The sequence below is a fragment of the Scleropages formosus genome, chromosome 4 (assembly GCF_900964775.1).
Source record: "Scleropages formosus chromosome 4, fSclFor1.1, whole genome shotgun sequence".
Taxonomy (NCBI): Eukaryota; Metazoa; Chordata; class Actinopteri; order Osteoglossiformes; family Osteoglossidae; genus Scleropages; species Scleropages formosus.
Window position 1 is genome coordinate 9,351,349 of NC_041809.1, and position 13,652 is coordinate 9,365,000.

The window sequence follows — 13,652 nt, forward strand, 5'->3', positions numbered from 1 at the left end:
AAGTGTTCCTTTGTGAGTGTCTGTCGAGTGAGATAGCGGCCCGTCAGCGCCACAGAGAAGTCTAGAACATACGAGACTAAGGCGGGCGGCACAGTAAACGCGCTCGTCTCGCGCTGAACGCTTGGAAGGTGGGTTACGGAGTGACGCAATCGCGTCCGGAACACTAAGTCTAAAGAGCAACTGGAACGTCGTGGAATGTGCGGGAAGTTTTCTTTCGTTAGGTAGCTGCAGTGGGGAGTACTTTTCTATTTGTAAGATACTTAGATAGCTGGCAGCCTCGCGCTACCTCGGTTAAACTTGCCCACCGTTTCCCTCGTGATATCCCATGCATGGACACTGAGAGACAATCGCCGGATTGGGCTCAAATACATCAAAACTGCCGTTTGCACTGAGCACAGTCGCTAGTAGCTAGCCTACGCAACAGGTAGGTAAGCGTGATGATGTGTTTGTGTGCTTATTTTGACAGCTTAAGGTGCCTGAATTCAAGTTTCCCACGCCACGTGCCCACGACGTTGAATTGTGGGACTGACGTAGTAGTTGGGGGTATTGTTGGGGCAAATTAATTTCTCAGATTTCCCGAAAGCTGTCACTACACACACACACAGCTCGCCATGCTAGATCATCATCATGTCATTCATTGTCCTGTTCTTCAATAAAAGCTTAAGCCGCTGTCAGTACTGGTTTAACTTACGTCCGTCACGACACGACAGTGCGGCGCTTACGCCACACAGAAATCAAATATGTGGTCCTCCACACGCTCGACTGCGAATGAATATTAGCCAAGTTATTGAGGAGCATAACACGCTGCTGCGAAATTTTGAAATTGTCTGTTGCTGACATCCAGAGTCAGAGTGTCCCCACACGCTGACTGGAAGGCCTAGAGAGTAGACTGGTAGACAAACAGATGCGTTAAAGGCTAGCAAGATATTTATTTACCGTCGTTGATTTGCCATTTGGTCGCTTCAATTCTCTCGGACTGCAATTACTTTAGTTCTTCAGGCGCGAGCCGAGCGCTTACGGCGACCGGGCGGGCGGGTGTGTGTGTTTCCCTCGCCTCACACGAGCAGTGCAAGCGAACGTCGTGTTCGGTGAAACCGTGTGTGCGTGTTTATTTGTTAATAAAAGCGTTTTCGTCTGTTCGTATGGCGCACCGCAGCACAGGGCTGCATGTCTTCACAAAAGACATTTGTCACAGCAAATCCCACGTCGCTGGGTTGGTTCGACGGTTCGGTACCTCACAGCTCAGCTGTTCTGTGTTGTGTCGACTCCCCAGCTCACCTGGCTTTTCACGATAATGCCCTCATTCATTATTATTAATAATACGAATAATAACTTTTAATTAAAGAATCAATAATTGTGTGTACAAGGCAAGCCGTCGCTTCACTGCAGTGCTTGTACTCGCAGAAATTCCGTCGCTCCTCAGTGACGGTCTTGTAGCTTTTCTCCTAACCAAAATATATATATAAAAAAAATTTTTATTTTTTTTTTCTCTCGAGGGGGGGTGTTTGTTTCTATAATCCTGTTTGTCTGACCATTCCCGAGGTGTGCGGCAGACCCAGGAGACTCGTCGCGGAGCCGTTTCTCTAACCTGCGACCCCGGAGAGAACTCCGCTCAGAGGGCAGTAGGGTAGCTCGCGACTGAGTCGAAAGCGTTGAGGCGAAGCCCAACGCCGGGAACGCGCCCGCGAGGGCTGCGGCGCGAGAGCGCGTTGCGGACGTTTCCCGAACTATTTCGCATTAGTCCGCCGCGCTCTTGAACCGCGCGCAGCTCACACCTGAGGCTGAATACCGTCTTCGGAGTTATCGTGCGATGCTTTACAAGACATTTTGAGAAACGTACTAATATTGACTGTAAACAAGCTTTCCGAGAACGTATTTTTTGTACATGCCTACATGTTGGCCTGTGTGTTGTACTTCATGCCAGACTTTGAGTTATTAATTAGTGTTTTAAGTGTTACACCTATCAGTGCTATTCGTGAAGATCCAAAAAAAAATAAATAAATAAAGCAGCAGCAGGACAGAATAGAAATACTCTTTTATTTTTCACTTCTATGCTGCTTACAAATTATTATAATCAAGATATCCATCATTTTAAATTTGGTCTCTTTTCTCCATGTGTAATATCCGGCCCTACCTGACCTAGTTTGATGCCCTGTGTTTCAAAGTAAACAACACAACTTATATGTTTTTTAAAGTCTTGTAATTATGCTTTTGTTTCAGATTATTATGCTCGTTTTTTGTGGTAGTGAATTTTGCCTGAGCTGCTGGTGAGCACACAGTCTGTTGTAGCTCTTTGTTGGCCTTTCTTCATTACGAAGTGCTGAAAATACTCCTGCCAGGGGCCTCGCCGTGGACAAGTGTGTGCGTGAGGCATCCCGGCTCACCAGAGGAACGGAGGGGCCTTCTTTCGCCTCACCAAGAATGTTCAGCAATTTGTTGTGGGACTCTGCTCCCATCCAAAAAGCCCCGCTGTTGCCTCTCGCATTTAGGTTAGATTTGTACATTTAGCGGGCACTTTCCTCCAAAGAGATGTGCGGCTCAAAGTAAACAAAGGTGCATCAACAACAGACGCAAGGGAGCTGATGTTTCTTGAAACAGTCACTTAGTCCAACACCACCGTTGATGCCGCTTTTGTACATTTATTCATTTAGGAGCCGCGTTACACCAGAAACTGCGTATAGAATTGATCGCGAGCCCCTGGCTTCCCCCTGTGTCGTATTGAACTTTGACTTATTCAGTAACTAACTCTTGGTCCCAATCGAGTTCAAAAGTAGGGGACCGGCATTGGGGGGTTTTTTGTCTTTTTCTTTCAAATTCTTTTACTACATTTCTTCCTTTTCCTTTCTTTGCTTTATGTTAGAAGTGCCAACAGGGCATTTATCAAAAATGCTCTGAAATCTGGTCTTGGATATATTAAATATTTTTCAGGGCTTCTCAGAATCTAAACGCTTCACGCTGGGAGAACGGAAGCTTCCAGGGCGAAGCTTGTGGCCATGTTGTGCTGGGGGAATGCTTCCTTCGGCCAGCTTGGCCTGGGCGGCATCGATGAGGAGATTGTGCTGGAGCCACGGAACTGCGAGTTCTTCCGCGGAAAGAAGGTGCTGGATGTGGGCTGCGGCCACCGCCACACAGCCTTCTTGCTGAACGACGGCACGGTGTACACCTGTGGTTGCAATGACCTCGGCCAGTTAGGGCATGACAAGTCAAGGAAGAAACCAGGTATCTTGCAGAAATTCCACTTTGGCAGATTCCTTTGTTTGAAATTGGCATATCTGATGGCAAGACCCCTCTCAGATTTACTCAAAACTGTGGCAAATAGGTTTTATTGTCACTTCTGTCATATTACTATTCTTCGTAAGTGGAGTCTTTCACAAAGATGACTTAGTTAACTGGGTTACTTTCTTAAACACACAGTTTTTTCAGTAAAATAATTCAGTTTTGGTTTGGTTCCCCCCAACCCCCTCCTCAAAACTTGCATGGAAAGATGTGCTTGAATTTACTCTTATGATTTTTGCCTGCTGTTTTGTTAGCAGTATGAAATATTCCTGCTGCATTACGGCCAACGTGCCTGGCTTCTTTCCGCAGAACAAGTCACTGCCCTGGACGCTCAGAATATTGTGGCTGTGTGTTGCGGGGAGGCCCACACCCTGGCCCTGAATGACAAGGGTCAGGTGTTTGCCTGGGGTATGACCTCTGATGGACAGCTGGGCCTGCCCATGGCGGAGGAGTGCACCCGTGTTCCCAGGTACAGTTTCACATCTCATTCTGCCATCCTCGGGGTTGAAATACAACATGAATGAATGTCCATAATTAATGTTTATCAATTTATTATCATGTAATATAAAATTATAAATTTTCCTACTTTGTTAGGTGTTGAGAATTTAAAACTCTGCGTTCAGTGGGGTAGTTATTCTGCGGGCGAGCACCGGCTAGCTTAACTTGACATTCAGAATTGCTGATGATATATGTAATATACCTGGCTGCCAGTTCTCTTCAAAATCTGTTTAAACCCAACATTGCGACTAAGATGTTTAGTTCCAGAGCAGATGTCTTAGTGTGTTTGCGGTTTTTTTGGGGGGGTTTTTTTTTTTTTTTTTTTTGGTCCATTAAATGTCCATAACCAAATTTATAAGGGCATAGTTCCCCAGTGGCAGAATTTAAATGCATTTATAAACCACAGTAGCTGATACCACTCTCTCCCCCCCCCCAAACCTCATTGACTCTAGAAATATCAAGAGCTTATCAGAAGTTCAGATTGTACAGGTGGCCTGTGGATACCGGCACTCCCATGCACTGTCCAGAGGTGAGTGCTTCATTAGCATGATTTAATTTATTGTATAGTTCCTTCTATATATGAAAAAATGTTCGTCGGAATCTACGGTAAATAAGTTTATATTAATCACTATTAAAATGCAAGGTGATAGATCAGGCTTTAGGTAACTGATTGTTGGGATCATTTTCAGTTTAAGGTTTTTTAACCCCTCGTATTTTCATGTCGTTGCTTAGGAGGTAGCGTCTTTTCCTGGGGACAGAATAAACACGGACAGCTCGGCCTTGGAAACGACTGCAAAAATGTCTTCTCTCCGAAGGTCATCCAATCTCTGCAGGGGATTCCTTTTGTGCAGATCTCGACAGGTGGTGCCCACAGCTTTGCCCTCACCATGTCCGGAGCGGTGTTTGGGTGGGGCCGCAACAAGTTTGGCCAGTTGGGCCTCAATGACACCAATGGTAATCACAGCTGCAGCAGCCCACCTCTAACACAGTGTACGGTCAACATTGCAGCAACTTCGTCTTTTACCAAAGTTTTCTCTTCTAGACCGATATTTCCCTACCTTACTGAAATCCCTGAGGTCTCAAAGGGTCGTGTACATCTCCTGTGGAGAAGATCATACAGCTGCATTAACAAAGGTATACTTATTTGTCATTTTCGGAGTGTTTTGTTGGTGGTTGTGCATTAGATAATTGTACAAGAATGTTTGCTGCTATGAATAAAGGAAAGTGTGTAACAATTTATATAGTTAAAATGTGAAGCCTGTGCATTATCACAGGAGGGTGGTGTCTTTACCTTTGGAGCTGGAGGTTACGGTCAGCTTGGGCACAACACTACAAACCATGAAATAAACCCCAGGAAAGTTTTTGAGCTCATGGGCAATGTAGTCACACAGATCGCTTGTGGCCGGTGAGTACCACCACGCTGATGGCTCAAGTATTTCTGGACCTTAAATACAATCTTGAATGACTCGCAGCATGTGGTTTTAGCAGGTCTCGTAATAACAGTTACATGTGAAATACTGCATATATGAGTACAGTTACTATTTTTAGTGGGGCAGTCAGTGCAAAATGCCTTAGTTTCTTTTGATTTGGAGCTTATGGAATACGTACCGAACCAATCAAATTTTTGAGTACATGTGGATAACCTAGGCAGTAATATTACAGGATAAAGTGGACGGAAGAGTAAAAGCAGAGCAACTTGCCTGTGCCCTGTGGAATTACTGTTGAAGACCTGGGAATAGTGTTGCCTGAATCCCTGCTTAGACATATGAAAAAAGACCTCATGGAGGGGTTGGGGGGACTAGTTACCAGCAAATGTACTCATTTTTGGTACTGGTACTCTGTGCACCAAGGGTTATATTATCCTGTTTATTTTAACCCCCTTTTATGTCTATTTTCACATCCAACAAGGCAACACACTTTGGCCTTCATTGCTTCCACTGGGAAAATCGATTCCTTTGGACTCGGTGGAAACGGACAACTTGGCACTCGGTCCACATGCAACAGGAAGAGCCCTGCTCCGGTGAAAGGCAACTGGGTTCTGTACAGTGACGTGTGTCCTGCTGAAATAGGTCCGTACTGCTTATGTTTCCAATGGTTTTGCTGTGCTTTTTTTTGTCTGAGCTTTGCCTTAAAATTGTGATTCTTATTGTAGATGCTCAACAGTGTTGTGTGAGAAGAATATATGCCGGTGGTGACCAGAGTTTTGCCCATTTCTCAACTCCAGAGGTAAGACTTCAGTTTAACAGTAATGAAAGCTTGAAACACTGGATTCTCAGATCATGTTTTATTGCAGAGTAGGGCTTTTAGAGGTGACTTGAAGTCTAAAATGAAATATATGTTTTTGTAAATTGTGTTGGGTATGCATAAACTGGAGTGGCCCTGTTTATTACTGCAAAATTAAATGAGCTGAAAAGTTCTTCCTCCTCTGAATGTCAGTGTATTAAATTTGTTTGCGTAATTATATCAGTAACACTTCCTCACCCATCCCACAGAATGCTGTGCCTCCAGATGACTTCCGAATACCGCCTCCTGGCAAAGATATTTTCACACTGAACACAGATGTTATTGAGAGATGGTTGAGTCATGGACAAGGACGACTCTCTACAGAGATTGTCAAGTACGTGTTGTCTTTCTTCTTTCCCTTATTTAATTTTATTCTTTGTGTTTTTTGTTCAGCCTCTTGTGTACTTTTGTGCTTTCTTGCGGTTACTCTTAACATAGGTGCCCTTAGACAGCTTTTGGGAATGGTGCTCAATACATTGCAGTACTGAACATATTTTTTTATGACTAGTACATTTACTTCCATTAGTTTAGTTGACACTTTTCTTCAGAGGTATGTACAGTGTTAAGCTACTGAGTCGTTTACCCATTTGTACACCTGGTTAATTTTTACTGGAGCAATTTGGGATAATTTCATCACTCAAGGGTACTCGAGGTGGGATTTGACCGTGTCCTCGGAGTGAAAGTCAGCAGCTCTAGCTACTGTGGTACTGGCCGTATAGCAGTAATGGCAATTTTGATTTGATTTTCGCCATCGCGATTTTTGGATATGCATCCAAACTGAATTAACCTGTTTCACTGAAAGTATATAATGAATGAATATCAGAATGTCTAGATTGCCAGAAATCAGTTAGGATGTTATTGACTGACCCAAATTAAAATGCATTTAATTGTAGTCACTATATGTCTGTTTTATGCCATTTCAGTACTAACCCTTTTAAAGAGCTGGAAACTCATCTCTTTATGTCCACAGTGAAATCGATGTCCTTTTTTCTTCTGCAAGTTGTCTTAATGGGAGCTTTCTTTGTGGAAGGTAATGCCATATGATTTGGCATTTGTATTAACATTCACTGGATTTTTTTTTTTTTTTAAAAAATTAAAAATTGCTTTTACTATGCAAGGTGTAAATGTCCTACATTTTCAGGAGTATTTTTTTTTTTGTTGTTGATCTTTTGTTTTAGTGTCTAAGTTTCTACTTTATGTGGTAGAATTACCTAAAGCTAGTTATATACTGATCAAGACAGCAATAATTGCAGTTCTTGTTTATTGTGTGTATTTTTGAAATGCCTTTGGAATTACAAACAGTAAAATACTGTTTTTTTTGGTCTTCTGCAGCCATCCAGACCATTACAACACAAGCAGCAAATTCTCAGGGGTGGACATGAATTCAGCACGACTCTTGTTTCACAAGCTGATTCAGCCTGAATATCCACAAGTTACACAACTAGTAAGTGCCACATAGCAAAATTATTAACCTTGATTTAGCTGCCACCTGTGTTTAAGGTGGCATTAACTTTACCAAAGCAAGATGTTCCTAGTGAACAAAGGATCATTTGACAAATTAATCAAAGGGGATACATTTTTCTTGCCACTTTTAATAGTAACAAATGTTGTTAGTAGTAATTGCAGGTGGTCCCTGATTTACGATGGTTCAACTTACAAATTTTTTTTTTTTTTGGCTTTATGATGGCGATAGACATGCAGTAGAAACCATACTTCAAATTTTGATTTTCCCCCCCAAGAAAGCAATATGCGGGGGGATGCTCTCACAATTCTGGGCAGCGACAGCAATCCCTATCTCCCAGTCTGTCATGCTGTCATCACTGTACGGATACCTTGCATCTACATTGTGTTTTGTGCACCCATAATGTCACAGAAACACCCATCTGTGTCTCCTGCTAATGGTGAGAAGAAGAGGAGGAGGGCAATTACTCCTGAGGAGAAACTCAAGATAATTATCCAGCACGTATGCTAGGCTATGATGTTCGGTAGGTTACGTGTGTTAAATCTATTTTTGACTTACAATATTTTCGACTTCCGGGTTTCGCGGTACGTAACCCCATCGTAAATCAGGGACCACCTGTAATAGTACATGTACAAAGAACAGACTTTAAAACTCCTCTTTAAAACCCCCATTTCTTCTTTTTTGCCCTTTCAAGATTGCTGCTAATTTGGAGAAAAACTTAATTCCAAACCTGACCAGCTCTCCTCCTGACATAGAAGCACTGAGACTTTACCTCACATTACCTGAATGTCCACTTTTTAATAACCCCAACAGCTTTGTCACACTAGCCATTCCTTTTGGAAAAGCTGTTGTCAGCCTGAAAGAGGCACCCTTGAAGGTGCTTGGTGAGTGCTTTCACTATTTCTATAACTTTTGGGAAATTCTGCAGCATCTTGCTGGATTTTGAATTTGTAAACTTGAAAATGTAACATCAGTTGGAATTGTTATAAGTTTCTTTCGAAATGCTTTTCAGAAAACTGGTGGTCAAGGCTGGAGCCACCAGTGTTCCAGCGCCTTGTGGAGCTCTACAAGGATGTTGTGGTGAGCCTGCTGAGGATGCACAAAGTGGGCATCCCATTGTCAGAGCAGAGGATATTCACGAGCTTCCTCCACGTCTCACTGAAATTTCTGGAGATCTTACACACTGTGAGTCTTATTACATGCATCATATGTCAGGCTTGTTTTTCTGCAGTGAGTGTAAAAACATTTTGCATTGCTTTGGATCACTGCAGATGTTTTTTGGCTTGTTTGGAGCTCTTGTATGGCACACATTTAAAATTGCTGTGTTTTGTGTGCATGTGTTTTATACTGTAAGCTTCCATGGTGGTCTTCATGGTATGCAGACATCACACTGTAACAAACTTTAATGCTAAAATACAGATTTTTGTCATATAGCCTCACCTACAGAAACATCTACCTAATAGGGACAAAGATCCCCAAGTATAACTTGTTAAAGAGCCATTGCAAGTAACCTTTCAATAGGAAAAATTGCAATTTTTACTGCAGTGATTACATCTTGAAGAGGGGGGGGGAACTAATTGTCCATTAACATGACAGGTAAACGAAAAGGCGGGGCAGATTATACAGTATGATAAATTCTACATCCATGAGTTGGATGACCTGATTGACATCAAGAATGACTACATCAACTGGATTCAGCAGCAGATGTTCTCAATGGTAAGTTGTAAGAGAGGAACTTGTACTTTGTTTTTCATGATTGTATTAATGCTTATGGCACTGTGAGTAGTGCTGCCACTTCACTATGCCTGGGTGGTGCAAGAGGACGTGGGTTCAATCCCTGCTCAGTCTCTGGAGTTTGAATGTTTTCCCTGTGTCTACCGTATGATGGACTAGTATCCTGTGCAGGGTGTACTCTCCCTCAGCTCAATGCTTTCCATATAAGCTCCTGTTCACCATGACCCTATCCTGGACAAGCAGTTATTGAAGCTGGATATTCATGCTTGTGAAAAGCAGTACCCTTTTTTCATTCTGCGATGAATATTTGAATATTTTCTTGTTTTTAAAATGGCCCACATTACAGTATTTTCCTGTGCATCTGCATATTTTAAAAGGATATTAATTTGGATGACATGAGTTTTATCAGATAGTATTTTAGTAATGGAATAAAATTTGTTGTACAGTATTTTTACTTGTAAATCTAGTACTGATTCCTTCTGACCTTGGCCCTTGTAGCACATTTTAGTGTAAATAGATTTACAAAAAAGTAGTATTTTTCATAAGTGAACAGTTTACAATCCAGCCTTCAAACTTGCACTTTTTCCCCCCAGATTTTTTTTTTTTTTTTTTTGTTAATGCATTAAAGTTAGGAAATATCTTGAAAAGGTTTTGCTTCTAGTGTTTTGTCTCACCAGGTGCCAGAGATTCCTGTGACTCTGTGCAGATACCCATTTGTGTTTGATGCCCAAGCAAAGACAACGTTGCTTCAGACGGATGCAGTGTTACAGATGCAGGTAAAGGGGATGTTTTGCTCCACGGTAATGAATACTGTGTGGGGGGAAAAAGTACCCATTTTCTTCTGCTTAACAAGTGCAGAAGACTTTAAAAAGTCTGAAAAATTTGTTTTGCTACCATTTTTTTCCCCACACAAATTCCACATAAAAATTGTGGGGACAGCTGGTAGCATAGTGGTTAGAGCTGCTGCCTTTGGACCCAGGTTCAAATCTCACCTCAGGTTGTAATACTCTTGAGCAAGTTACTTACCCTAAATTGCTCCAGTAAAATTACCCAGCTTTCAGTAAAATAAGTGTAGGTAGGTAGATTAACATTGTAAGTGGCTTTAGAGGAAAGCATCAGCTAAATAAATGTAAAAAGGTGCCAGTGGTATATCAGTAAAAACCATTACTGGGCACCCATAAATACACCCACCCTCGTGGAACACCCCAGTTCACATCTAGCCTTTACGAGATGTGGCAGCTCCCTGAAGATCCTTCCAACAGGGGAAGCGAAACACTGGAACCGGTGTCCTACATGACACGGTCTAACCCAGAAGAGTTAAATCCGCAGTCAGTTGACACCAGCCGCTACATGCAAAAATGTAAAACTTAAGAGTTTTGTTTTGTTGTAATGTTGTGAGGTGCATAGTGATGACTTTTGTCAAGGAAATACTGAACAGTGACACTGTATCTTTTTCTTGTGTTACAAGATGGCAGTTGACCAAGCTCAGAGGCAGAACTTCTCCTCTCTGTTCCTGCCCGTGGTGGAGTCTGTTAACCCTTGCCTGATTCTCATCGTCAGGAGGGAGAACATCGTTGGGGACACTATGGAGGTTTTGAGGAAATCCAAGAATGTGGACTACAAGAAACCTTTGAAGGTTTACTTCCTGAGTATACAGTTTCTGCAGCTGAATGTGCACACTTTATGGTATTCTGGTCAATCTCCAGGGTCACCACTGTCCATGAAGCACACTTCTGTTGTTTGCTGTAGGTGATTTTTGTTGGGGAAGAAGCTGTGGATGCAGGAGGTGTCCGAAAAGAGTTCTTCCTGCTAATCATGAAAGAACTTCTTGACCCGAAGTATGGCATGTTTAGGTACTACGAGGACTCCAGACTCATTTGGTTCTCAGACAAGGTGAAAACATGATTTAAAGCAATCTGTGGTTCTAGTTCTTCTCTACCCTAAAGTTTCAATAAACCCTAAATTCACGGGTTATCCTGATATACCCCATGCTTGGCATTGTCTTCCACTAATGATGTATGTTTCTCTGTGAAATGTGTACTAGAGCACCTCATAAGTTGGTTGTCTTTTATAACTTCTTTCCTGTCAGACATTTGAAGACATTGAATTGTTTCATCTGATTGGAGCCATTTGTGGTTTAGCCATCTACAACCTGACCATTGTGGAGCTCAACTTCCCTTTAGCTCTGTACAAGAAGCTCCTGAAGAAAAAACCAACACTTGAAGACTTAAAGGAGCTCATGCCTGAGGTTGGCAGGTTAGTCTTAGCTGTTAAGTAGTCAGCTTAGTATACTGTTGCCAAGTTGACACACAGGGCCAGTCAGAAGTTTGAGTACACCTGGACAATACTAACTGGATGGAAGAGTCAAAGCAACCCTTCACCCAACCTTGATCTACATCTCTGGAAAATGCTGCAGAAGACCTGGGAAGGACTCTACCCGATTCCTGCCGAAAAAAAAAATTGGTAACCAGTTGCCTTGTGGGCAAAAAATTAGTTTCCAGCAAGAGTACTCAATCTTTTGTCTGGTACTGTATGTGCTTTATTTCTTTTCCTAAATTAGTTGGCAGTGCTGACCGGAGTGTTTTGCACCCAAAGATAAAATAAGTTGCTAAAATCTGTGCGTATATGTTAAAAATTTTTGGTGTGTGTGTTGTCCATTGACATATTTTTAAAATCTGTTTTTGTCAGAAATTTGCAGCAATTGCTAGACTACACGGAAGATGTGGATGAAGCGTTCTGTTTAAACTTCACAGTAAGTTGCAGTGACCGGGCAATGGTACTTCTAGTACTCAAATGTTGTATGCTTCAGTGTATATATTACCACATTCTTGTCCCTCAGAACTTTAAAAGTGCTGACCAAAACACTAATGCATCCAATGAGATTTTGGAGGTGTTTTAGAAGGTAAAAATTGGGAGGTAGAAATAGTTGTTTAACAAAGTTTTTCAGATGTACCCCAGTATTGTTTTTATGAAACACTTTGAAATAAAATGGTGACTTTTCATAATTTTTCGGTGAACTACATTTGCCATTTCTTTGGCTGAATAACTGGAAAGTAATATAGATTGTTCCTGCCATGGGAAACCCAACATGTTGTTTTGCAGATACACTCCTCCTTTGTGAACATGCATCCCTGTAAAGCACTTTGTCATAAATGTTGATAAACTGCATCCCTATTTAGGACTAACTCAATTTAAAGTTTTTATTCAAAATTCTTGTGCTTGTCAAAGATTAGTGTCGTGTGTGTGTGTGTGGGAGTCCCCCCACCCATTGTGGATTTTTGTGGTTCAGTCAATTTCTAAACTTCCTATTCATCCATAGTGTATATCTTTAAAAGTTGACCAAAACAAAAGCATTTTGGGTTTAAGTTGCCTCCAATACAAAGATGAAAAGTTGGAACAGGTCTGAATGCTTTTCAGTTGTCAACATTTTCCATTATTTCTTACTGAAAAAATATCCCATCAGCAGACAGCACTTTCCTTTGTCTGTACCAGAGACCCTTTGTAGTGTTTCCACTAATATTTTTTTTTTTTTTTTTTTTTTTTTTCTCTTTCCCTTCTTCCCCCCTCCCGCCCCTCCTTCCTCTCCCCCTTCCCTTAGATCACAGTGGAAAACTTTGGCACAACAGAAGTTTTGGAACTTGTTCCGAATGGCATGCATATCACTGTTAATAATTCAAACAGGTATCCCTTTTTTAATTGATTATGGTCTTTCGGCTAACCTTTTTTGCCTGTTTTTGTAGGTCTTGTCTGGTAAGGCAAATGTATTGAAATATCAGTCTTTTCCTACAACAAAGTTCAACTGAAACACAAGCTGTTGATCATATGTACCATGACTGTACAGCTTTGTTCAAAGTAATTGGCTTTTTATTCTCAGTTCTTTTGAGGCAGCCATATAAAAGATGTAAATTAAAGTTTGATTAGCCGCCTCTTATGGATTGGGGAATAAAGACTTTTTAAAATTCTTAAGAACTACCCAAATGTTTTCAGGCAGGAGTTTGTGACAGCATATGTCGACTACATTTTCAATTCATCCGTGGCTCCTCTGTTTAACGAATTCTACGCTGGCTTCCACAAAGTGTGCGGCGGTAAAGTTCTTGAGCTCTTCCAACCCAGTGAACTCCAGGCAATGGTCATTGGGAACACAAACTATGACTGGAAGGAGCTGGAAAAGGTACAGCTTTTTTTTTTTTTTTTTTTTTTTTTTTTTTTTTAATTCTAGATTTGAAATGGGTATGAGCAAAATGCATTCTTGCAAACTAAGCCAATTTTTTTTATTAATCATACTCTAAATTCATTAATGTAAATGCAATTGTGAAAATTGAGGTTGTCATCTCAAATTAACCATTTGTTTTTACCACCAACCAATTCCAATAACCGCTTGTCCCGAGCGGGGTCGCGG

General features: G+C 41.6%; 1 protein-coding gene across 2 annotated transcripts in view; it reads left to right on the top strand.

Moving 5' to 3' along the window:
* The first annotated feature begins 10 nt into the window (after positions 1–10).
* The window catches only part of herc4 (HECT and RLD domain containing E3 ubiquitin protein ligase 4), a 15,079-nt gene continuing 1,437 nt past the window's right edge, over positions 11–13,652 (top strand). The window contains exons 1-22 of one of the 2 annotated variants that reach the window (XM_018749517.2): positions 11–424; positions 2,929–3,219; positions 3,586–3,745; positions 4,227–4,303; positions 4,507–4,728; positions 4,817–4,908; positions 5,049–5,179; positions 5,683–5,843; positions 5,927–6,000; positions 6,267–6,391; positions 7,028–7,087; positions 7,390–7,501; positions 8,214–8,403; positions 8,532–8,704; positions 9,116–9,235; positions 9,931–10,029; positions 10,722–10,889; positions 11,003–11,146; positions 11,343–11,509; positions 11,942–12,005; positions 12,852–12,934; positions 13,241–13,424. In XM_018749517.2, the coding sequence (XP_018605033.1) occupies positions 2,994–3,219; positions 3,586–3,745; positions 4,227–4,303; positions 4,507–4,728; positions 4,817–4,908; positions 5,049–5,179; positions 5,683–5,843; positions 5,927–6,000; positions 6,267–6,391; positions 7,028–7,087; positions 7,390–7,501; positions 8,214–8,403; positions 8,532–8,704; positions 9,116–9,235; positions 9,931–10,029; positions 10,722–10,889; positions 11,003–11,146; positions 11,343–11,509; positions 11,942–12,005; positions 12,852–12,934; positions 13,241–13,424 (2,832 nt within the window). In that variant the 5' untranslated portion in view covers positions 11–424; positions 2,929–2,993. The remainder of the gene's footprint in view (positions 425–2,928; positions 3,220–3,585; positions 3,746–4,226; positions 4,304–4,506; positions 4,729–4,816; positions 4,909–5,048; positions 5,180–5,682; positions 5,844–5,926; positions 6,001–6,266; positions 6,392–7,027; positions 7,088–7,389; positions 7,502–8,213; positions 8,404–8,531; positions 8,705–9,115; positions 9,236–9,930; positions 10,030–10,721; positions 10,890–11,002; positions 11,147–11,342; positions 11,510–11,941; positions 12,006–12,851; positions 12,935–13,240; positions 13,425–13,652) is intronic. The other variant, XM_018749518.2, reaches the window with a different exon arrangement.